The sequence below is a fragment of the Schistocerca serialis genome, chromosome 1 (assembly GCF_023864345.2).
Source record: "Schistocerca serialis cubense isolate TAMUIC-IGC-003099 chromosome 1, iqSchSeri2.2, whole genome shotgun sequence".
Taxonomy (NCBI): Eukaryota; Metazoa; Arthropoda; class Insecta; order Orthoptera; family Acrididae; genus Schistocerca; species Schistocerca serialis.
In genome coordinates, this window is record NC_064638.1 from 16,839,982 (window position 1) to 16,864,633 (window position 24,652).

General features: G+C 46.9%; 1 protein-coding gene across 8 annotated transcripts in view; it reads right to left on the bottom strand.

Annotated features, from left to right (window-relative positions):
- Positions 1-24,652, bottom strand: part of LOC126460492 (NAD(+) hydrolase sarm1-like) — a 1,203,839-nt gene that overhangs the window by 125,371 nt on the left and 1,053,816 nt on the right. For all 8 annotated transcript variants that reach the window (XM_050095920.1, XM_050095919.1, XM_050095918.1 and 5 more), the window contains one exon: positions 5,251-5,871. In XM_050095920.1, coding sequence (XP_049951877.1) covers positions 5,251-5,871 — 621 coding nt within the window. The remainder of the gene's footprint in view (positions 1-5,250; positions 5,872-24,652) is intronic.

Here is a 24,652-nt window from a genome sequence, read left to right on the forward strand (position 1 = left end):
ATTCCATCTTAGAAAAAAAGTGATACAGGAAAGCCGAAATCGGGTTTTAAATCAGAATCAGAACACTTTAAACATCACATTATAGTCATAAAACATTGTTCCAAAGTCTTAAGGTGCACCTACCACTTGCAAAACATAGATACAAGTGTAGCCTGCAGTGAGTCGAAATGTGGCGACGTCCAACCACTCGCAGTAGACTGACGGCTGACCGTTTTGCTGAGCCACCACAGCGCTCGCGTTACGGTAGGCAGACAGGTGCCTACTCCGGCAGCCCCGTCCCCCTCCCCCTCTCCTGGCTTACCATCCGCAATGGCTTCTCCCACTTATCTTAAAACGCTAGCTTTTTTAATTTTAACAATAAACCTTTAGGGATGTACAACGTTCTCGCATTCACTAAATGCGGCTCTTCTTTGAATCTCCTATTAATTTTACCAGGTAAAGGTCCTGTACATACGATCAATGCTCACTAACGAGTCGAACGAGTGTTTTGCAAGTGGCATGTGTAGTGGGTAAATTGTATTGCTTTCGGCTTCTTGTAATGAACAAAAAAATTTATTTCACTCAAAAATGATCGTGCAAATTCCTCGGTAGGTTTTCTAAAACCTTACTGTTTAAAGTAATGCGCTCGCCAAACCTTCTGGCAATAACATGGCAAATGTGAAGAAATCTTCTAACGAAACGCAGTCTGGCATCTGCTTTCCCCACAAATTATTTGTTGTGGTTATTTCGCACGAAAGCCTACTCACAAAATCTCTGTAACGAGTTTCACGCGAAGAATCTAGAGGAGATGGTTCAAATGGCTCTGAGCACTATGGGACTCAACATCTGTGGTCATCAGTCCCCTAGAACTTAGAACTACTTAAACCTAACTAACCTAAGGACATCACACACATCCATGCCCGAGGCAGGATTCGAACCTGCGACCGTAGCAGTCGCGCGGTTCCGGACTGAGCGCCTAGAACCGCTAGACCAGCGCGGCCGGCTCTAGAGGAGACTGGATACGGCTGCCGCAGGTGCCGTGACGACAGAACCAGACTGACCACAGCAGCGATCTCGTTGCTTCCGAGCCACGCGTGATCGATACATTTGCTTCTGCGATAACTGCCTCGTGGTACGCCTCGGCGGTCTGCACAGTGCACTGCACTGCGCAAAACTTACGGACGAAAATATCTGTCGCACAATGTGTCACGGAGAAGTAACGCAGCTCTACGAAACTTGAACCGTAAATAGAAAGAACTGCCACGGTATAGTACAGAAGATAAACTTAATTAAACGTGCAATTAGAAGGAGAGAAATTATGCTTTTACTCAAAGACGGTAACTACGCTGATGTCAGCTCGATTTATGACGGTCGCCCAGACTTAACGAAAGGCGGAACGTGGTTGTTGATTGGGTGTGTGACCAGCACGGACAGCTCAACACGTACTGTGCGACGTGCTGCCGTGCCGCGGCCGTCCACGAGGTCGGCAGCACAGCGTTGCAGCCGTCCTCGAGCGCGGTCGACCACTGCCGAACGGTCGGTGCGCTGCAGCACGCGTGCCACACGGCCTGGATGGGGTTGAAGTCGGGAAACGGACAGGCGAGTCGATTCCCCTCGTATCCTCTCGTTCGGAGAGCTCCACCGGCCGCTCTGTTCTATGCGGTCCTGCACTTTCGTCCATAAAATTGGCGTCGTCGCCGAATGCACTCCTGGAAAGATGTGCACGGGGAAGCCGTCTAGGTCGCAACGACGTCCACTCGCGAGTACCCCACGGTGAGGGATTCGCGATGGCAGCAACAGCACTGGGACAGGACCGACCGAGAGTGGGACGCCGTGCCCTTCCCGGGTGCGAGCGGTTTCAGTGTGCCTGGTCATTTCGGACGTGGGAACACCAATACGAGCAGCAACATCGTCCAACGTGATAGTTTTGATGGTCCCGGTGTTACGGTGTGGGCAGTCGGCGCACTGACTTGCAAATCTTTCGAAGCCGTACTCACAGCGGTGTGCGTCGTTACGACATTGTCCTGCGTCACCACGCGCGTCTTCTCACGGCTGCATTCCGCTCTGACTTCACTTTTACGGGTGGCAACGCACGACCGCATCGAACGGCGAAGCCGGTGGAGCCCTCGGAATGAGAGGATGTCAGGGGAAGCCACTAGCCTGTCCGCACCCCGACCTGACGCACATCCAGCACGTGCGGGAGACGTACCGCAGCGCGCCACGTGCACCGGCCACCACCCACAGCTGTCCACTGCGCAACACGACCACAACTGCTTACCGACCTCGTGCCCACTATTGGAGCACGTTGCAGAGTACGCACTTCTATCCGTGGTGATCACATACCCTAGTAAGAACCGCGACCCGGGTTTTGGTATGTCTAGAGAACCATCATAATCGCTTCAGTGTAATTATTGCCCTCGAATAAAGGTATCATTTCCGTCCGTCTTACTGCGTATTCCATTCAGTTCACCTTCTGTACTATACCGAGGCAATTATTTCTGTGTGTGGTCCAAGTTCCATACAGCTGTGTTAGTTGTCTGTGACACATTGTGTGAAAATTACTTTTGTCCTTTTGCACACCCGTGTACATAGAGTAGCTCTCTGCGGTACATTACTCCTATGTATTTTACGTTGTTACACCACCAACACTGCAATCGAACCGTATACATAATTAATTGCATTTTCTACATCTGCACGTAGGTGTAAATGTATAATATCGGTTTTCCGGCTAGTTCACGCAGTATGTTACATTTATTTACGTTCAGAGTGAGTTTTCAGTTCCCCCACAATTCGTCGATCCTCCGCACGTTTTCCTGAATGTCTTTTCGATTTTCTAGTATTGCAGCTTACCCTAAGTAGAACAAGACGGTGCGCGAACAGACTCGCCTAGCTTCCACCGGTACCGACAAGACGATTTCTGTGTATTGTACACAGTGGCCAAGTCATAGTTAAAAATGTGACGATTTCGTTGTGTCTGGCAGTGGGCGCGCCGCAGGCTGCGTGCCACGGCTGCAGGCGGCGGCGCTCCAGCACCGCAGAGAAAATGTCTGCTCACACAGGCACCGTTGCAGGTCAGAGAAGGACGTGCGGGGTGACGGGAATCACGGCAACAACAGGAGCTAAGAGTTACCTAACAATCATTTCCTGCAGTCACGTGTGCGCGAGCAACCACTCACTGTAACTGCATAACTGACGATCGTTTCGCCGTTTCGCTGTTTAATGGCGAAGACATTTTGTTCAAGGAACTGTATAAGGGGCGATAAAGAAGCGTCCGTGCGAAGGCCGTACAGTCCAGAATGGATATTCCAGTAGGGCTAAATCGCCACGAACACTGAGGCAACCATCTCACCGACGCACCAGGTCGCACGTAAGATCGTGTTTCCGCAACTGCTTGCCGCACCTCCTCGTTCGACAGGAAGCGTCGACCCTCCGCAGCCTTTTCTAAGGGGCCGGAGACGTCGTAATCTCTTGGGGAGGGATCACGGTTATAGGGCGGGTAATCGGGCACCCCTTACATTCAGTTCACATTATAGTTTATGAGATCCGTGTTAGCTTCAATTTTGTTTTCGATCAGCAAGGGAGAGACAGAGAGGTTCGGAGATAATGTTACTTCAGTAATTTATTTTTATAACTTTATGTTGCTGTTAAAATTCCAACAGCTGATTCCGGGCCCTCGGCTGTGTTGTGCGGGACGAACAGGGAAGGATGTCTACCGGTGTTTGTCCTTCCGCAGCCGAGAAAAGAATAACAGAGAATAACAGCACGTTGGTCCTGTTTGGCAGCATTTGGTAACAATGTCACCATAGTGGACTTTTCCACTTTTACCGCACGCAAGTCGGCCACACTAATGCCTTGCCTCCGTGTCGGTGCTTAGATACCCGCCCTGCATACACGCTGTATACACGCTGCAGCAACGCCCACGTCCCAGAGAGACGTCACACGTGACTGGAAAGAGGGTGGATCACATAGTCACAACTAGGAGGCGAATTTGTATCACAGTAAAGGACTGGTATGAAGTCGAAAGTTGCACGAAACATCGGGAACGTCAATTGCGAGACTTAATTTTATCCACTGAATCTGCACAGAGCAGACGTGTCACGTATAGGATCCGGGCGAATGTGACGCTGTAGAAAAACTGAAAGAGGTGTTCTCCTAGTGTGACACGAACATCGCGCAGATGCAGCGAGCTGCGCAACACTAGACAACATCGGACAAGTGTTGAAATGCTTATTGCAATAAGTGACTATAAAATTTATGAACTTGTGTGCAACACAAACGGCTTTGTACACTTCCGGTTTCGATTTTCATGTGCAGGAGTGTAAGATTTCAAAACGTGTAATAAGTGACAGGAATTATTCTGTCTATTGCTGGACGTTCATTTACTTTCCAACTTTAGGGCTGCTCGCACATCTTAAGATACTGAACCGAGAATTAAGAATAAACTAGTGTATTTAAGTACGAGTAGTATACTCGAAACTTGGAGTCCAAGAAGTATCTTGTAGACTGGTGTACGGGTGCACTCTGAAGGGCGAAAATAAACAGAATAAGTTCCCGTACTAATGTTCACGATGAACTGCAAAGTGGGCGACCAATTGTCAGCGCCGAAAGTTCGATGCTTTAACGAGTAACGTAATACGTTTTTTACACGTCCATCTTCCGCAGCAGCTGCGACGAATCAAACAATATCGGATTTTTGCTCTTAAGCTTATTTCAGTTTAAGTATATGTACATATACGTATTTTTGAACAGACGCAATTCCCTATTGTCTATAAAGCATATTCAGTGATGATCCTCCAACTAAGGTGTACATAATACGTCTCTTCATCTTGCTAAATATAGATTAGAAACACAGTTTGTTTTTATAAAATTGACGTACAAGTTAGTCACGGAATTTTCACATTACAAGCTTTTTCTTTAGTTGTTAGCGGAGGTCCAAGTCCGAGGGAAACTCGGTTCCACATCCACAAAAGCAGCGTAGGAAAAATCGGGTTCATAAAAGCCGAAAAAGTAAGAAAAGCGTAAGTGCAACCAGTTTTTTTTTCCCGTCTCGGACCTTCGCTGACAACGAAGAAAAAAGCAGCGGACATGTAAAGAAGAGGCAAAAGTATCGTAAATAGATTGCACGCCAATGTGATAAAGAAAAAATCGTTTTTAATCTGTAAGTACCGTCTGCTATATCTCCAGGATGAAGATTGAAAAAGATTTATAAATAAAAGCGAAAGAGCGTGGAGAGAAAGGAAGAGGTGTTAGACGGCAAGAGCGGCGGCCCACCTGCTTGAGCGCGAGCGACCTGTCGGCGGAGAGGCCGTCGGCGTCGAGCCGGGCGCGCAGCGCGGCCGCCGCCTGCTGGTGCTGGTGGTGCTGCTGGAAGCTCAGCTCGGCCGTGGTCGTCGCGCCGTCCACGAGGGTGCGCTGCGTGCTCGACGCCGACAGCACGCGCTTCTGCTCCAGCTGCAGCGTGTCGGCGGCGACGGCGACGGCGGCGGCGGCCGGCGGCGGCGGCGGCGGCGGCGACGGCGGCGACGGCGAGTCGGGCTCGGGCGGGAACGTGACGAGCGGCTCGTCGGCCGGGCCCGGCTGCTCGTCCAGCTCCTCCAGCGAGCCGCACGTGTGCAGCTGCCGGCAGCTGAAGTTGGCCGCGCTGCTCGAGATGTTCTTCATCTCCGAGATGCTCGACTTGAGCTCGGACAGGTCCGACTTCATGGACGACGCCTTCATCTCGCTGCTCGAGCTGCTGCTGCTGCTGCTCGTGCTGGACGACGTCACGTGGTGGACGCGTGACGACGACGACGACGTCGACGACGACGACGTGGACGTGGAGCACGTCTTGGCGACGCGCGACGAGCTGCTGGTGCTGGTGCTGGCGCTGGCGCTCGTCGCGTTGGCCACCATCTGCAGCACACGGTTAGCGACGGTCAGCCATTTAAAAGCTCGTGCACAAGTAATCGTCACACTTCGTGAGTGTAAAGTATACATCACAGTAAGAGTAAATTCCTTTCTTTCCCAGTTACGATGCGTAACGTCGCTTGTGGTAGGCATTATATGGCGGACCAGTACAGACTTGCTGCGTATCGTTTTCGCTTGCATATAGACTAATGCTACTTTGTACACCTCTCTACATTGATCGCTTGACGAAATGCCTCTGTTTACTTGATTTCTTTTCGGACCTTTGTACACTATGGCGCTATCGCTGTGTAGCGGCACTACATGTATTACCTACATTCGTACTGTCGCAGTTCACAGACTGCAGTCGTCGTATACAATACGGTGGCGTACGTAGACGGTGAATACGCTGGTCTGCACCTTCTTTACGTCGCAGCAGAAGGCAGTGCTCGAGCAGCAGCATGAAGGTACATTGAATTGCTTCCAAAAAGCAGAGTACCAAACCGTCAGACTTTTCACAGCTATGGACAGGCGTTTAAGGGAATACGATATTCGTGGTGTGACACGTTTAGGTTGGCCTCAACTCGATGGAGTGTTACGTGAAAATCTGACCACGAGCATCCGCCGTATACGTGCCACTGCAGCGGGTCCTCCATCGACTGTACGGCGCCTGCTTCGGACACAGCAATTCCACTCATTTCATGCGCAGAAGGTACACCAGCTGAGATCTGTACACTACCCTTCAAGTCAGAATTTCTGTCATCGACTGCTCGAGCGGCGTTCTGGTGATCCACTGTTCGGTCGTCGGATACCGTTTATGGATGAGAGCCTCTTTACCCGTGCGGGTACCGTAAATGCTCATAACGTGCACGTGTGGGCGAATGAGAATCTTCGCATTACAGTGTGAGGATGTCAACATAGTTTTGCCGTGAGCTTCCTGCCGCCGTTGGATAAACAGCAGCCAGCAGCAAGTCGTACTCTTAGCTCAATTATTTGTTTCAAAGTTTAATTCTTAATTTCTTTGCGTGTTTTTGGGTTTTTGCATAGTTTAATTCACAAATTTCGGGCGTATTATAGTACTTGAGAGTTGTAGCATCGCGTTTTAGTACCCGCGTAGTGTAAATTCGCGTAGTCGTCAGTCGTCTGTTTGTTTTGAGCGGCTTGTGAGATAAAGAGAGGAAGAAAAATGTTAGGGATGGATAGGGACTACGCCTGTTGTGTACGGATTCAGGGGGAATTGGCCACCGTCCGTAAACAGCTGGAAGCTGTGTTGGCCGTGTTCGACAGGCTCCAGGCTGTTTCCCTGGGCCGCGATCACATTCGGACACCCGAGGCGAGCGCTTTGCCACCTCTGGAACCTGTAGCATCGCCTGGGATCTCTGATGCCACTGCGCCCTCGGATTCGGACGCCCGCCCGGCCGACACTTGCCTGACGGTGATTGGCGAACCGTAGCGGGGTCGCGAATCCCTGGGCGAAAGGCGAAAGTTGGTGCTGGCCGCAAGGCTGTACCCTTACGCCTCCGTAATAGGTTTGAGGTGCTGCCCACTGCTGAAAGTACCTTGCAGCCAGCATGGGTGACCTCGCCTGTTGCGGCAGTGGCCGGTCTTCCTGAGAGGTCCGGACAGGAGCAAAGGGTGGGAGTGCTTGTCATTGGGAACTCCAATGTTAGGTGGGTGACGGAGCCCCTTAGGGATATGGCAGCTAAGGACGGGGAGAAAGCCAATGTGCACTCCGTGTGTATGCCGGAGGGAGTGATCCGAGATGTGGAAAGGGTCCTTCCGGATGCCACGAAGGGTGCAGGGTGCAGCCAACTGCAGGTGGTGGCTCACGTCGGCACTAATGACGTGTGTCGCTATGGATGGGAAGAGATTATCTCTGGTTTCCGGCGGATATCTGAGTTGTCGAAGACTGCTAGTCTTGTTAGCGAGATGAAGACAGAGCTCACCATGTGCAGCATCGTCGACAGGACCGATTGCGGACTTTTGGTACAGAGCCGAGTGGAGGGTCTGAATCAGACGCTCAGACGGCTCTGCGACCGTGTAGGCTGCAGATTCCTTGACTTGCGCCGTAGGGTGGTGGGGTTTCCGTTTCCGCTAAATAGGTCGGGTGTCCACCGCACACAGGAGGCGGCTACACGGGTAGCAAGGGCTGTGTGGCGTGGAAGTGGACTGGGCGGTTTTTTAGGTTAGACAGTCTCGGGAAAGAGAAAAAACGGCTCTAGTCTCAAAGGGTACAGGGCAAAGAAACGACGAGAATCGACCAAGCAACAGTAGGTATTGTAGTTGTGAATTGTCGTAGCTGTATTGGAAAAGTACCAGAGCTACAAGCGCTGATAGAAAGCAATGAAGCTGAAATCGTTAAAGGAACAGAAACCTGGCTAAAGCCGGAGATAATTTCTGCCTAAATTTTTACAGAGGCGCACACCGTGTTCAGAAAGAATAAATTTAATAAAGTAGGTAGTGGTGTGTTAGTGTCTGTTGGTATTATCTTGTAGTGCAGTTGAAATAGCTACTGCGAATTACTATGGGAAGATGTTATACTCAACAGCCGTACCAAAATAATAATTGGCTCCTTCTACCGAAACCTCCTCCCCCCCCCCCCAACTCAGTTGATGTAATAGCTGAACGGTTCAAAGAAAACTTAAATCTCATTACAAATAAGTACCCCACTCATACAGTTATAATTGGTGAAGACTTTATCTACCCTCGATTTGTTGACGAAAATACATGTTCAAAGCAGGTGGTAGACAGAAAACATCTTCCGAAATTGTACTACATTCTTTCTCTGAGAATTACTTTGAACAATTAGTTCGTGAGCCCACACGAATTGTAAATGGTTGCGAAAACACACTTGACCTCTTAGCAACAAATAATCATGATCTAATATAGAGCGTCATGACGGATACAGGGATTAATGAACACAAAGTCATTGTAGCGAGGCTCAAAATCATATCAACCAAAACCACTAAAATAAACGCAAAATATATCTATTTAAAAGAGCAGATAAAAATTCGCTTGATGCCTTCCTAAGAGTCTCCATTCCTTCCAAGCTAATTATGTAAGTGTAGACCAGATATAGCTCAAATTCCAAGATGCAGTATCGACACCAATAGACAGAGTCATACTGCATAAGTTAATAAGAGACGGGATTGATCCACCATGGTATACAAAACACGTCAGAACACTGTTGCAGAAGCAACGAAAAAAGCACGCCAAATTCAGAAGACTGGCTAAGTTTCGCGGGAGCTCGAAATTTAATGCGGACGTCAATGCGAGATGCTTTTAATAGTTTCCACAATGAAACATTGTCTCAAAATATGGTAGAAAACCCAAAGAGATTCTGGTAGTATGTAAAGTACAGCAGTGGCAAAAAACAGTCAATACCGTCACTGCGTGATAGCGATGGAAATGTTACCGACGATGGTGCCACTAAAGCGGAGTTACTAAATATAGTTTTCTGTAATTCCTTCACGAAAGAAGACGAAGAAAATATTCCAGAATTCGAAACCAGAACAGCTGTTAGCATGAGTGACATACCTTAGGTGTTGCTAATACAACAAGTCTTCCAGTCCAGATGGTATACCAGTCAGGTTCCTCTCATCTATATCTACATGTAAATCTACATCCATACTCCACAAGCCACCTGACGGTGTGTGGCGGAGGATACCTTGAGTACCTCTATCGATTCCCCCTTCTATTCCAGTCTCGTATTGTTCGTGGAAAGAAAGGTTGTCGGTATGCCTCTGTCTGGGCTCTAATCTCTCTGATTTTATCCTCGTGGTCTCTTCGCGAGATATACGTAGGAGGGAAGGTATGTTCTCGAAACTTCTACAAAAGCCCGTACCGAGCTACTGAACGTCTCTCTTGCATAGTCTTCCACTGGAGTTTATCTATCATCTCCGTAACGCTTTCGCGATTACTGAATGATCCTGTAACGAAGCGCGCTGCTCTCCGTTGGATCTTCTCTATCTCTTCTATCAACCCTATCTGGTACGGATCCCACACTGGTGAGCAGTATTCGAGCAGTGGGCGAACAAGTGTACTATAACCTACTTTCTTCGTTTTCGGACTGCATTTCATTAGGACTCTTCCAATGAATCTCATTTTGGCATCTGCTTTACCGACGATTAATTTTATATGGTCATTCCATTTTAAATCACTCCTAATACCTACTCCCAGATAATTTATGGAATTAACTGCTTCCAGTTGCTGACCTGCTATATTTTAGCTAAATCATAAAGGATCTTTCTTTCTATGTAATAGCAGCACATTACACTTGTACACATTGAGATTCAATTGCCATTTCCAGCACCATGCGTCAATTCGTTGCAGATCCTCCTGCATTTCAGTACAATTTTCCATTGTTACAACCTCTCGATATACTACAGCATCATCCGCAAAAAGCCTCAGTGAACTTCCGATGTTATCCACAAGGTCATTTATCTATATTGTGAATAGCAACGGTCCTACGACACTCCCCTACAGCACACTTGAAATCACTCTTACTTCGGAAATCTTCTCTCCATTGAAAATGGCATGCTGCGTTCTGTTATCTAGGAACTCTTCAATCCAATCACACAATTGGTCTGATAGTCCATATGCTCTTTGTTCATTAAACGACTGTGTGGAACTGTATCAAACGTCTTGCGGAAGTCAAGAAACACGGCATCTACCTGGGAACCCGTGTCTATGGCCCTCTGAGTCTCGTGAATGAATAGTGCGAGCTGGGTTTCACACGATCGTCTTTCTCGAAACCCAGGCTGATTCTTACAGAATAGATTTGTAGTCTCCAGAAAAGTCATTATACTCGAACATAATACGTGTTCCAAAATTCTACAACTGATCGACGTTAGAGATATAGGTCTATAGTTCCGCACATCTGTTTGACGTCCCTTCTTGAAAACGGGGATGACTGTGCCCTTTTCCAATCTTTTGGAACGCTACGCTCTTCTAGAGACCTACGGTAGACCGCTGCAAGAAGCGGGGCAAGTTCCTTCGCGTACTCTGTGTAAAATCGAACTGGTATCCCATCAGGTCCAGCGGCCTTTCCTCTTTTGAGCGATTTTAATTGTTTTTCTATCCCTCTGTCACCTATTTCGATATCTACTTTTTTGTCATCTGCGCGACAATCTAGAGAAGGAACTACAGTGCAGTCTTCCACTGTGAAACAGCTTTGGAAAAAGACATTTGGTATTTCAGCCTTTAGTCTGTCATCCTCTGTTTCCGTACCATTTTGGTCACAGATTGTCTGGACATTTTGTTTTGATCCACCTACCGCTTTGACATAAGACCAAAATTCCTTAGGATTTTCTGCCAAGTCAGTACATAGAACTTTACTTTCGAATTAGTTGAACGCCTCTCGCATAGCCCTCCTCACACTTCATTTCGCTTCGCGTAATTTTTGTTTGTCTGCAAGGCTTTGGCTATGTTTATGTTTGCTGTGAAGTTCCCTTTGCTTCCGTAGCAGTTTCTTAACTCGGTTGTTGTACCACGGTGGCTCTTTTCCATCTCTTATGATCTTGCTTGGCACATACTCATCTAATGCATATTGTACTATGGTTTTGAACTTTGTCCACTGATCCTCAACACTATCTGTACTTGAGATAAAACTTTTGTGTTGAGCCGTCAAGTACTCTGAAATCTGCTTTTTGTCACTTTTGCTAAACAGAAAAATCTTCCTAACTTTTTTTAATATTTCTGTTTACGACTGAAATTACCGCTGCTGTAACCGCTTTATGATCGCTGATTCCCTGTTTTGCGTTAACTGTTGCAAATAGTTCGGGTCTATTTGTCACCAGAAGGTCTAATATGTTATCGCCACGAGTCGATTCTCTGTTTAACTATTCAAGGTAGTTTTCAGATAATGCTCTTAAAAAATTTCACTGGATTTTTTGTCCCTGTCATCCGTTATAAACGTTTGAGTCTGCCAGTGTATATCTGGTAAATTAAAATCTCCACCCAAAAGTATAACATGGTCGGGAAATCTACTCGAAATATTTTCCAAATTTTCCTTCAGGTGTTCTGCCACAACAGCTGCTGAGCCAGGGGGCCTATAGAGACATCCAATTAGCATGTCTGAGCCTGCTTTAACCGTGACCTTCACCCAAATTATTTCACATTTGGGATATCCGTCAATTTCCTTCAATACTATTGCGCTTTTTATCGCTATAAACGCGCCTCATCCTTCAATGTCCAGCCTGTCTCTGCGATATACATTCCAATCTGAGTTTAGAATTTTATTACTGTTTACATCTGGTTTCAGCCAACTTTACGTCTCTAGTACTATGTGGGCATTGTGACCGTTTATTAATGAGAGCAGTTCTGGGATCTTTCTATAGACGCTCCTGCAGTTTACTATTACCACATTAATATTGTCATTCTCTGTTGCGTTTCCTATTGCTACCTTGTCGCGTCTCAGGAGGCGTCTTGTTGGGCCTAGGGAGGGAATTCTCTGACGTAAAAAACCCACATGTGCACTCCACACGTACTCCGCTACACTTGTAGCCGCTTCCTGCGAATAGTGCACGTCTGACCTATTCAGGGGGACCCTACATTTCGCTACCCGGTAGCGGATGTCGAGAAATTTGCACCCCAGATCCCCGGAGAATCGTCTGAGCCTCTGGTTTAAGTCTGACACTCGGCTCCAAACCAGAGGACCACGATCGGTTCTGGGAACGACACTACAAATAGTTAGCTCAGATTCCACCCCGCCAGCGAGGCTTTCCGCCTTTACCAACTCCGCCAACCGCCTGTATAAACTGAGGATGACCTCTGATCCCAGACGGCAGGAGTCATTGGTGCCGACATGAGCAACAATTCGCAGTCGGGTGCACCCAGTGCTCTCTATCGCCGCCGGCAGGGCCTCCTCCACATCTCGGATGAACACTGGCCTTCTTCCCCGACCTTTCCGCTATTTGCCTAAGGGGCTCCATCGCCCGCCTAACACTGGAGCTCCCAATCACTAATAGACCCCTCCCCCCGTGTGCCTGCTCGGACCTTGCTGAAGGAGCGGCCACATGTCCACTCACAGGCAGAGCGGGCGATGCCACACGGCCAGCCTCCACATTGACCCTCCGCCTCGTGCGCCGCCACTCCCTTTGGGGAGAGGATGGCCCAACCGTGCCCGGTATCCGAGAAGTCTCGACAGCAGGGACCGTGGGTGAAGTATGTAACACCTGGGGTGTACCATGCGACACACCAGACACCCCACTGCCGCTACACTCCGAGGCAACAGCCTGAAGACGGTTGACCGCACCCATCAGCACGTTCATCTGTTCGCGAACAGTGGCCAGCTCCTCCTGCGTCCGTACACAGCAGTTCCACATCCTATCCATCCTAAGAAATCAACAATTTGCTGCAGAGAGTTAAGTAAACAACTTTTAACTAGACTGCTAATTCATTAAAGGCGGCTGATAGCTGACTAAACTGTGGTTACTAGACACTTCTTGTTGGAAACAATGAAAATAAGCACTAACTGTCTCTGGACTGTACTCAAAACAAACACGAAATCTATGGAACATTATTACGAGTACTCGAAAATTAAATCTTCCTAAAAGCAAAAACACACCGAAAAAGAAGTAACATGTAAGAAAAACACAGTTAAATTTTCGTAGCTTGCTGCACAGGAGATGTGAAGCAGACGGCAGTTACGACGATTCTCAGAGTATGCAGGCACAGTAGCGCCTTTCCTAGTTATCATATACAACCGCTCACTTCACGAAAGGTCCGGTCCTATAGACTGGAAAGTAGCACAGGTCACACCAATATTCAAGAAGAGAAGTAGAAGTAACCCATTGAATTACAGACCCATATCAATGACCTAAATTTGCAGTGGGATTTTGGAGTATATACTGTAATCGAACATTATGAATCACTTTGAAGAAAATGACTTATTAACACATAACCACCACGGATTCAGAAAATATCGTTCTTGTACAACACAGCTAGCTCTTTATTCCCATGAAGTAATGAGTGCTGTCGATAAGGGATCTCAAATCGATTCCATATTCCTAGATTTCCAGAAGGCTTTTGATACCGTTCCTCACAAGCGACTATTAATTAAATTGAGTGCATATGGAGTATCGTCTCAGTTGTGTGACTGGATTCGTGATTTCCTCTCAGAGAGGTCACAGTTCGTAGTGGTAGACGGTAAATCATCGAGTAGAACAGAAGTGATATCTTGTGTTCCGCAAGGTAGTGTCATAGGCCCTCTGCTGTTCCTGATTTACGTAAATGGTCAAGGTGATAATCTGAGCAGCCCCCTTAGATTTTTCGCAGATGACGCTATAATATACCGTCTAGTAAAATCATCAGACGATCAATTTCAAATGATAGAATTTCTGTATGGTGCGAAAAGTGGCAACTGGCACTAAACAAAGAAAAGTGCGAGGTCATCCATATGGGTTCTAAAACAAATCGGATAAATTTTGGGTATACGATAAATCGCACAAATCTAAGGGCTCTCAATTCGACTGAATACCTAGGAATTACAATTACGAGCAACTTAAATTGGAAAGACCACATAGATAATATTGTGGGGAAGGCAAAACAAAGACTGCGCTTTGTTGGCAGAACACTTAGAAGATGCGACAAACCCACTAAAGAGACAGACTACATCACACTTGTCCGTCCTCTGCTGGAATATTGCTGCGCGGTGTGGGATCCTTACCAGGTAGTATTGACGGAGGACATCGAAAAAGTGCAAAGAAGGGCAGCTCGTTTCGTGTTATCACGCAATAGGGTTGAGTGTCCCACTGATATGATTCGCGAGTTGGGGTGGCAGTCCCTGAAACAAAGGCGGTTTTCTTTGCGGCGAGATCTATTTACGAAATTTCAATCACCAACTTTCTCTTCCGAATGCGAAAATATTTTGTTGAAACCCACCTACGTAGGGAGAAATGATCATCATAATAAAATAAGAGAAATCAGAGCTCGAAGGGAAAGATTTAGGTGTTCCTTTTTCCCTCGCGCCATTCGAGAGTGGAATGGTAGAGAAATAGTATGAAAATGGTTCTATGAACCCTCTGCCAGGCACTTACGTGTGAATTGAAGAGTAACCATGTAGATTTAGATGTAGATGAATATTTTCCGTTGTTCCACAGCACCTGACTGGCAGAGTGTACCGACAGTTTTGGAACATGAATTTGGCGGTCTGCTTCATGATGTACCGCTCCCTACACGAAGCAACTTACAGCTCATGCATGGCGCTGACCCTACAAATTACAGTCAGGAGACAAAAGCGTATCTCGATCTCACTTGTTGTTGAGTTAGATAACCAACTTGCCACTGTAAGAGCCATCTAGCGGCAGTTTTAAAACTGGGCAGGTCAGACAGTCCGCTATAATCTGCTCCCTTTCGGGAAACATTGTAATGTGTGTGGGAAATGGGCTTCCCAGGTCCTTCGTGGTCGGCCAGCAGGTAGCTCGGAGACTGCGGCGAGCATACGAATGTCTCGCCCAGTTCTCGGGCACTTATTAGATTTTGCTGAGTAACATCTGTAAAGTAATACGGAGTAGTCCTCTCACACTGCACGCTCAAAACTTAATGTAGTAACGCAGGACCAGAGGACTGTGAGTGAAATGCGTACACGTATGCACATAAATGCTCAGGTCGTGCAGGACCAGTTGCTTGGCCCGCCAGATTCCGGATCTTATCCCCCAGGGCTTTTACATCTGGGGCCGTCTCAAGGAGCACGTGTACGATATTGATACCGTGAACGTAGCTCGACTACAACACAGGATGGAAAATCACTATGCAACTGTGCAGAACGAGGTGAACGGACCCTGCAACATTCCACGAGCTGTGAGATGTCGAGAACGTTACTGCCTTCGTCTGAACTGATATCGTTACGAATATGTTCTGGCGCAAATACACAATGAGTAGCTGTGTTGAATTTCGGGTCCCTTAGTGACGTTGCTTTCTCACAGGAATTAATGTTGTGTTGTTTGTGTTGCACTTGTGATTCCTTCTCTACTGCAATACTCTGAAATAAAGTAATTTCAGCCAAAACTTTATTTAACATTTTACGCTTGTTTTGATCCATACATTACATCCACGAAGTTGCCAAGAATTAATTTTGTTTTGGTTGTGATGCACTTGTGATCTTTACCCTACTGCATAGCTATGAAACAAAGTAATTTGAGACAAAAATTTATTAACATTTTATCTTTATTTTGAGGAATACCTTAATCCCAGGGTCGAGTACAGTTACTTTTGAATCACCCTGTTTAACACAATATTAAGAGGGCGTGTACGACTTAATGATGATCCCAGAAATTCCACACGGACAGACTTGGACAAGCTTTAGAGTAAACAAAGACCCCAGTGTACTTCGCCACAAGCATCGCAGCATTGTTTCTGTACATACATATACATAGGAATCGCCACCACACAACCAATACGTATTTTCTCAATACATCATAGACAAATAAATTGCAACAATTGCCTTAATGCAACGAACATTGTTTTCCTGTGTTCACCGACGTCCACGTAGCATTTGTCTGGACATGGCATTATGTAATCAAGTAGACGGTAATCTCACAGCTGTTTCTCTGCTGATATACAGCAGCGATGAACAAGATGCAGCGACTATAGCAAACTGTACGGACACAATTTGTACCTTTCGTATTCCTGTTAAGCGTAAAGCCAGGAAGAAAAGTTGTCTTCGTGGTGCACTTTCATGACTCCACTGGGCGGCTGTCAGTGTTCGCGGACAGGCGGGCCGCTGCGGGTGTTTGCACAGATAAAGCGGACTTGAAGGTTGCGACGCACGCACCTTTGTTCCGAGCAGCTGGCAGTGATAACGCGACAGGTCGTGTTTTGCGCGTCACTTTCCTTTCGCACGAGCTCCAGAGGCGGAGATGAGTTCCCACAGCCCGCTGCCGCGCGGCCAGGCAAGAAAACCTGCGGGGACAAGCGACCACAGAGGCGCGTTCGCTCCGCACTCCATTTCAGTCTTTTTGAGTTCACTGTTTGAAACATTATTTAACAAGGCTTTACTTATTTATTTGTTTTATTTACACGTCAAGTTCCGTAGGACCAAACTGAGGAGCAAATCTCAAGGTCACGGAAAGTGTCAGTAAATGAAATTACAACATAAATGTAATAACAGATAAAAATAAAATGTTTATGGACATGTTTATGTACCCGAAAAAAGTCAGTCCGTACGTTTAAGTAAACGCAGTCAACAATACAACAAGAATCAGCTTCAAGGAACTCCTCGACAGAACAGAAGAAGTGACCCATAACGAAACTCTTCAGTTTCGATTTGAAAGCTCGTGGATTACTGCTAAGATTTTTTAATTCGAGTGGCAGTTTATGGAAAACGAATGCAGCAGTATGCTGCACACCTTCCTGCACAAGAGTTAAGGACGTCCGATCCAAATGCAGGTTTGATTTCTGCCGAGTATTAACTTACTGAAAGTTTCTTATAATCGGGAATAAGCTAATATTGTTAACAAGAAATGACAGTATGCCATAATAAACAGACTCGTGAACAGGGGTCGACAAGAGGTTCTTGAACTTACACCACTTATTGCCCGAACCGCCCGTTTCTGAGACAAAAATACCTTTTCAGAATGGGAAGAGTTACCCCAAAATATAATACCATGCCCGCCGCGGTGGCCGAGCGGTTCTAGGCGCTTCAGTCCGGAACCGCGCGACTGCTACGGTCGCAGGTTCGAATCCTGCCTCGGGCATGGATGTGTGTGATGTCCCTAGGTTAGTTAGGTTTAAGTAGTTCTAAGCTCTAGGGGACTGATGACCTCAGAAGTTAAGTCGCATAGTGCTCAGAGCCATTTTTGAACTATAAACATCCTGCCGCACTTGTTCCTCGACAAGGTTTAAAAAAATCCTGTATTGCTGTTGGATTAACTTTCCTACATAGCTTGTAATTATATGTGACATTTGTTTGCGCACAAAAGCCTTTTAGTGTTAAAATTTGTTCCTCGACAAGGTTTAAAAAATTCTCTATTGCTGTTGGATTAACTTCCCTACATAGCTTGTAATTATATATGACATTTGTTTGCGCACAAAAGCCTTTTAGTGTTAAAATTTGTGCATCAGGGTCTGAAAGGCCATTCGCCCTTTTGGTAACAGAATGCCCATCCAGTCATGAAGAATGAATAAAAATATCGTCTATGGCTACGCTACTGTTCCACTGCACCCTAGTTGGAAAAACACCGTCTGAATCAGATCTATCAACATCCTTCTTCTTGCACCATCAAATACAAAATTTATATTGCACTCACCAGATGTAACTAATTTCTGGTACTTCCTACAAAGTGAATCAAGAACCCTCTTTAGCTTGAGCAGAAATGCTTGACGTCAGAATTTTAGGGACCTATAAACAATATCAATTAGAAGTTTAATTTCACTAAATTCAACTGCCCCTGCACAATATTCAAGTATCTATTCAGTGCAGTGCCGTGATACGTGTATGGACTCAAAGGGAATACTGTCTTTCACTTACATGGCCAATCCCCCACCACGCAAGAAACTCCTTGAAAAACAGCCAGCTAACCTCTATCCTGGTACAGAAAGCCCCTGAAGTGTAAAATTATTTAATTGCTGCTCCGATATGCCAATAATGTCAGAGTCAACATCTATAAGCAGTTCACAAACTTTATCTCTAATACCTCTTATATTTTGATGAAATATGCTAATTGCTTCTCTACTTGGAAACATTACGTGCCCTGAAGGTCAGCCCTTAGTTAAAGGGACTTCCTTTAAGCAGGTACTACAGAAGTACTACAGAAATTTTTCCATGAGTGATCCCACCACCATCCACTACACTGTTACCTATAAGCTTTGCCAGCCTCCCCTTGCCGCGCGGGATTAACCGACCGGTCTAGGGCGCTGCAGTCATGGACTGTGCGGCTGGTCCCGGCGGAGGTTCGAGTCCTCCCTCGCGCACGGGTGTGTGTGATTGTCCTTAGGATCACTTAGGTTAAGTAGTGTGTAAGCTTAGGGACTGATGACCTTAGCAGTTAAGTCTCATAAGATTTGACACACATGTGAACATTTTTGAGCTTCCCCTTCCCGTACCTACTGAGGTGCAGGCCACCCCACCTGGCACCACTGAAATGTACCCAATGCCCTCTGTCACCAGCGCCCATCCAGGCCCATCTTAACGCGCCCAACAGCCGTATTAAGATGAGGCCGGTCACGACGCTGAAACAGTGGCACGAAATACACATTAGTGCGACCAGTTTGAGCAGCTATCTGTACCTGGTCACCACCTACGTCATATTCCCCGTCCCTGTCAAGGCTGTTCCCTGCTCCACCCCACTATCACTACCTGATTCTCCCTCGAAAAATTCCTACATAACTCCCTTATGCTGTCAGTCACCTGAGCTAACCCTGCACTAGGCTTCACAATACTGGCGACCTAGTAGTCACTCCCCAACACTTCCTGCAGTTGCCCCCACCTCTAGCGTGCCAACTACCTAGCAGCAGAACCTCCTTCTTTCTGTTACACTTTGCAACTGACCTATGCTTCCTAACTGCTGAGGACTGCTGCATGTTCCCTACACTTACAGTTACAAGAGGCTCCTCTCCACTCAACTCTGACAGATGGTCAAATCTATCTCTCGGTATTTGACATAATTTGGTCTCGATTCGAGTAAAACTTTTCTTGGGGTTGTAGATGACCACATGGATAAAATTCATTTAAAACTTTTGTTTTTCAGCACGAGAGTTAATCAGATAGAGACACGAAAAAGAATGAGAGAACCGAGGCCTCTTGATGATAGGATACCTTCAAAACCACATCTCGGTAATACTGGCGGACGGTGTTTGCTCTCGCGTTGTTTTCCATGAAATAACCGTAGTGGCTACTTCTATGAAAGAAAAAGGACGCAGCATATTGTTTACATACGTGTAAGAAGTTACGGTTTCGAGAAAAGAAGACGGTCCCAATAGTGTTGCACTAATTGCACAGAACACTCGGGCTTGCACACCTCGATTTAACAGACGCGGATCTTCACACCAGCGTCCATTGTTCAGTTAGTTCGTGCAGCCCACTAAAAGCAACGTCGAGTTTCAGGAGAAGAGAAGAGCGTCAATCGGCCAAAGACTGGAACAGTGGCACCGTCAGCACGGCAGCGTTAGCCAGGCGCCAGACCACCGACACGCCCGTCTCACGCGCCATTTCTCAGCGTTCTCTCTGAGGCCGCTCCTAACGAGTCTCTCGGTTTTCGGTGTGTTACTAGGCGTGGGCAGGCTCTGTCCGATCAGTGGCCCGTTCAGCCGTGCGCTGGTTGCTGCCTGCTCGGCTGATGGGGGGAGGGGAGGGGAGGGGAGGGGGCGTACCGTTTTCCGCACAGCACTTGCCTCCAACGTGAATCGCCCTGCTCTAGTGTCTATCGTAATTTGAGAAACATCTCTCGATTACAAAAAGCATAGATTTTGTTCAAATTGGAAAAGATGAGAATCGAAACATTGACATTTCGCTTGCCGAAAGATGCTGAAAATTATGTGCACTATTATGGAGGTCCTCTGCAAAATTGTTGAGGAAACAAATATATTAGAAACAGCAACCGAATGAATAGGAAACGTTATACGACACATGGAGAATAACGTCCGTGGTACTCTAGGCGGCAAAAACTGTACGGGAAGACAGAAACTGTAATTTATGAATAACATATGTTATTCTAGCATAAACATTTTACCATTGGAGGGCAATAAGGGAATCATTGCGGGCTCCATGAAATGGCCCACAATACTCATACAAAAAAGTGTTCGTCGGTTATAAAAGACGAAAGATTGTTGCTCTCGGCCTATGCAGGCTAGACTGTGATGGGGTGGCTCGGCGCGCTGGTGCGCCTGACGGCAGCGCAGAGAGGGCGGCGCGCACCCGGGCCCTGCCAGCAGTCCGAGTCGTCTACACTTGTACACATTTTAGAGGACGAACTGGCAAATACCGTAGCAAAAAATAAGAGTAAGAGTACATTACGATATTGACAGCCATAATATGTTGTTATTTGTAGTGTGCTCTTCAAACCTAGAACTGGTTTGATGAAGTGATGGTTTCAGTTTCAGCTAGGACTGAAAAAAAGATACGCAGAACACTGATTATTTTTGTTGTTTTTCAAGAAATGACGTTCGCTCGTAATATACTGTAACACAGCTACAGCAAATGAATTTAAGAGCGTAATCTTCAACTGACGAAATTCGTACCAAACGTAGAATCTACATTATTTTATTATTCGGAGACCGTCATTGTGGACCACATGTATTTGTTTCAAAATACTTGGCGCGATTCGTAACAGTAATTAGCCGCTTCTGTCTACGATGTGCATTTTCTTACTGTTACAATACTAAATGAAGTGAAGGTAAGACCATCGACAAGAAATTTACCGGTGAATATCTCTGCTCGTTTTACAGCAGAAGAAAAGAAAATGAATATTCAGCAGATCCACTAGTTTCGGAACAAAGGCCAATAAAATACCACACAGGATCTCGAGCACGAAATAGATTTTGTAGTCAGAGACTAAGTAACTGGAGACGTGGCAAACAACGCCGCGACGAGATAAGCGGTGACTCCTCTCAGTTCTGCGGCAGGACTTTATCTGTGTCACTGACAAAACTGGCGACATTACGCAGACAGAGCAGAAAACGTGTGGCTCGGATCTTCTGAGCGTAATGATCGAAAAATCGTTAGCTGAGCGCGAAACAGAGAGAAAGAGAAAAGAACAGTTTATTTAGCTTTTATCGCGAATTGTATAAGGCTGTGAGCTCTCGCTAACCCGGAAGTCGCCCTCAGAGTTGTCTGCCGTGTCGCCGGGGCCACGGCCAAAGAGACAGGCCGCACTGCGCGCTGCGCGCAGCCCCACGCCCGGCCGGCTTCCGGCGCGCCACCCCACGGCACTCTCTCACAGCGACTCGCTAAAAAACGAGTCGACGCTAACCGGCGGTTGCAACTGCTTCCACAGTCTGTCGCGAAGCCTTTCCGAATTCCCGACTTTTCCAATGAATTTCATTACCCTGAGAATTTACGATTTTCCAGAAGAGCTTCCATCCTGTTCTCGTCCACACTATTCGTGTTCCATATAACGCCACACTCGTGACGTATACTTTCGAGACAGCCTTGGCAATATTTAAATTCACGTTAGCATTTTACCCTTTCTGACCGTAGTTTCTTCTGGAGGAAGGAAAATTTTTCTTTATGTGGTAATGCTCTTAGGTGACTTTTAATGACTTTAGGTGCAATATTTATGTAAAAATATGTACCCGTTTAGAAAAGATACTTTGTACACTTGGCTTCATTTTACGGGCCAAGGTAACTAATTACGGAATATTCTCTATCTTAATAGACTGTAAAATGCCCAGTCAATAATTACCGTACAAAACAACACTAATAACATTCAGTTATGCAGTGGAATTTGGCGAACCGATCACATCGGTAAAGTCTGGTGGTCACGAGCTTCTGATGCCGAGCAGCTGGCGGCAGTCGCGCAAGATGAAAGGGTTGAACATTCACAGATCTCTACCTCAGTTATCCATTGGAAAAAATACTTCTACTGCAGCTAAGACAAAGTTAAAGTTCAAACTTCGTGGCAGATTAAAACTGTGTCCGGACCGAGACTCGAACTCGGGACCCGAATTCGAGTCTCGGTCCGGCACACAGTTTTAATCTGCCACGAAGTTTCATATCAGCGCACACTCCGCTGCAGAGTGAAAATCTCACCCTGCAAAGTGAAAGTTGATCTACCGAACTGCAGCACAGGGTCTGAAAGGGTTTAAGTGTACGTGTTTTTCGGAGCAGCTGTTCTCGGTACTCCCGGTATGCTATATTATCTTCACTTCGGCCATCGCCATTCGTTTCGCTGCTTAAACAGCCGACATAATCTATTACGTTTAGTGTCTCGTGTCGTAATATAATTTCGACGCTGTCACACGATTTGATTCGAATACATTACAATAAAACAGACAGTTTTGTTGGTGCTTATTTTGTAAGATGTTTCTACGGTACTGTACATCCCGCTAAGCAGATTTCCCGAGTCCTTTGCCATATTTCTACAAGTCACAGGATCAGTAGTCGCGCCGTGCTTCTGCATTTCTCCGGACCCAGGGCCGACTTTGACCCAGCTCTGCTTTTATCAGTCCTTCCATTCCTTTACAAAGTCTCGCACTTGTCAGCACATGCCCCGTTTGCTATCGTAATTACTCTTTTCCTATTGAAATGGCATTGCATCTCAGAGTAGCACTTGCAATCTACGTCCCCAGTTAATTGTTGGAAGTATTTAAATCCGTGTCTTCCCTGCCGTTTTTATCCTCTGCAGCTCCCTCTAGTACCATGAAAATTATTCCCCAATGCCTTGACAGATGTCCTGCCATCTTGTCCCTTCTTGTTTTCCCTGTATTCCTTCTCTCTATGATTCTGCACAGTACCTCCTCATTCCTTACGTTATCATTCCACCTGATTTTCAACATTCGGACCTTTTTTTTTTTTTTTTTTTTTTTTTTGCACTTACCGTCGAAGCTGTGTAGAGACTAGGTGTAGGAAATGGTGTACGCTTGTAATGGGTCGAGTGGTGCAGACAGAGGAGAGGGATCAGCGACACGGTACAGAGTGGCTCTGCGGCTGCGGCTGTGGAGGACGTGGCAGCGCAGCGCCGGCAGCCGCGCGGCTTGCGCAACGCAACGGGCTGCGGGCGGCCTTGGCGCGGCGAGGAGGCGAGGAGGAGAGGCGCGGCCACCACAGAGCACAGAGCACAGAGCACAGAGCGCGGCCCGGCCCGGCACGGCACGCAGTGGCGCTCTGCCGGCGGCTGGCTGCTCGCTGCCAGCCAGGGCGGCCGCTCTCCTGCACTAAGTCCCCACTCGGTCTCCAAGTGGCAGCTCTATCCGACGCACCCACGCCACGCCGTTTAAATATTTAGGGCTAACGCTAGGCATCAATGCGAAATGGCATCAACACGTATAGTCTGTAATAGGCGGGGCTTAGGGCTGGGTAGCCGCAGAAACGATATACAACGGCCAGTCGTGTCGCAGTCTGAACAGTGCTTACTGAGTCGGTGTGAGGACACCTTGCCTCCCTCCAACTGTTACAAGTAGCTACAACGCATACCAAAGTGCAACAGCTGTAATCGCCAACTTAAAGGGCACCGGCTCGAAGAAAGCCGGCATTCCTCCGCCGAAACACTGTCGGATACATCTAGACAACCCGTATTCGAGCGACACCGCCGTACCTGTACGTGACGTAGCGGACCTTCAGTGAGACGGAAGAGGCGACCACCGCCTCAGCCTCCCCTTAGAATGCCGCTGCCAGCCCCGCGCTGCTTGGCGGCACGCACAGCGTATGTGTGTAGGCAGCAACGACGCCCGTAAAAAGATTGTTCGGCTGTAGCAGCTGCACACGCTACGATGCGGCCGGTTTGTTGTGGTGTTCATTTTGTAAAACCGAGAGCGTTACCGGTTAAACTGCTGTGGCCAACAAGTCCTCTCTAGGCCTACGGCAGAAATAACGCATTCTAATATTACGATAGCGATTGTCCAACTATGAGTATCCAAAACTGGACTGCGATTTTCATAAAGTGTGAGAATCCTTCAGAAAGGCAGAAGCAATTTAACTGAATGAGTCGATTTTGAAATTTGTGTGTGGATCAGTCCCAAAATAGGCGACCCCTCAGCAAATGCACACTACCTCGTCAAAAGTAATGATGCACACATTAACTGATTACTGTGGTATGTAAATGTTACTACGAGGGAAAAAGCATATCTATTGCGTCACCCGAGAGCGCAAATCCAAACGGCTGTACGAATCTTAGAACAGTAGCCTTTTCTCACA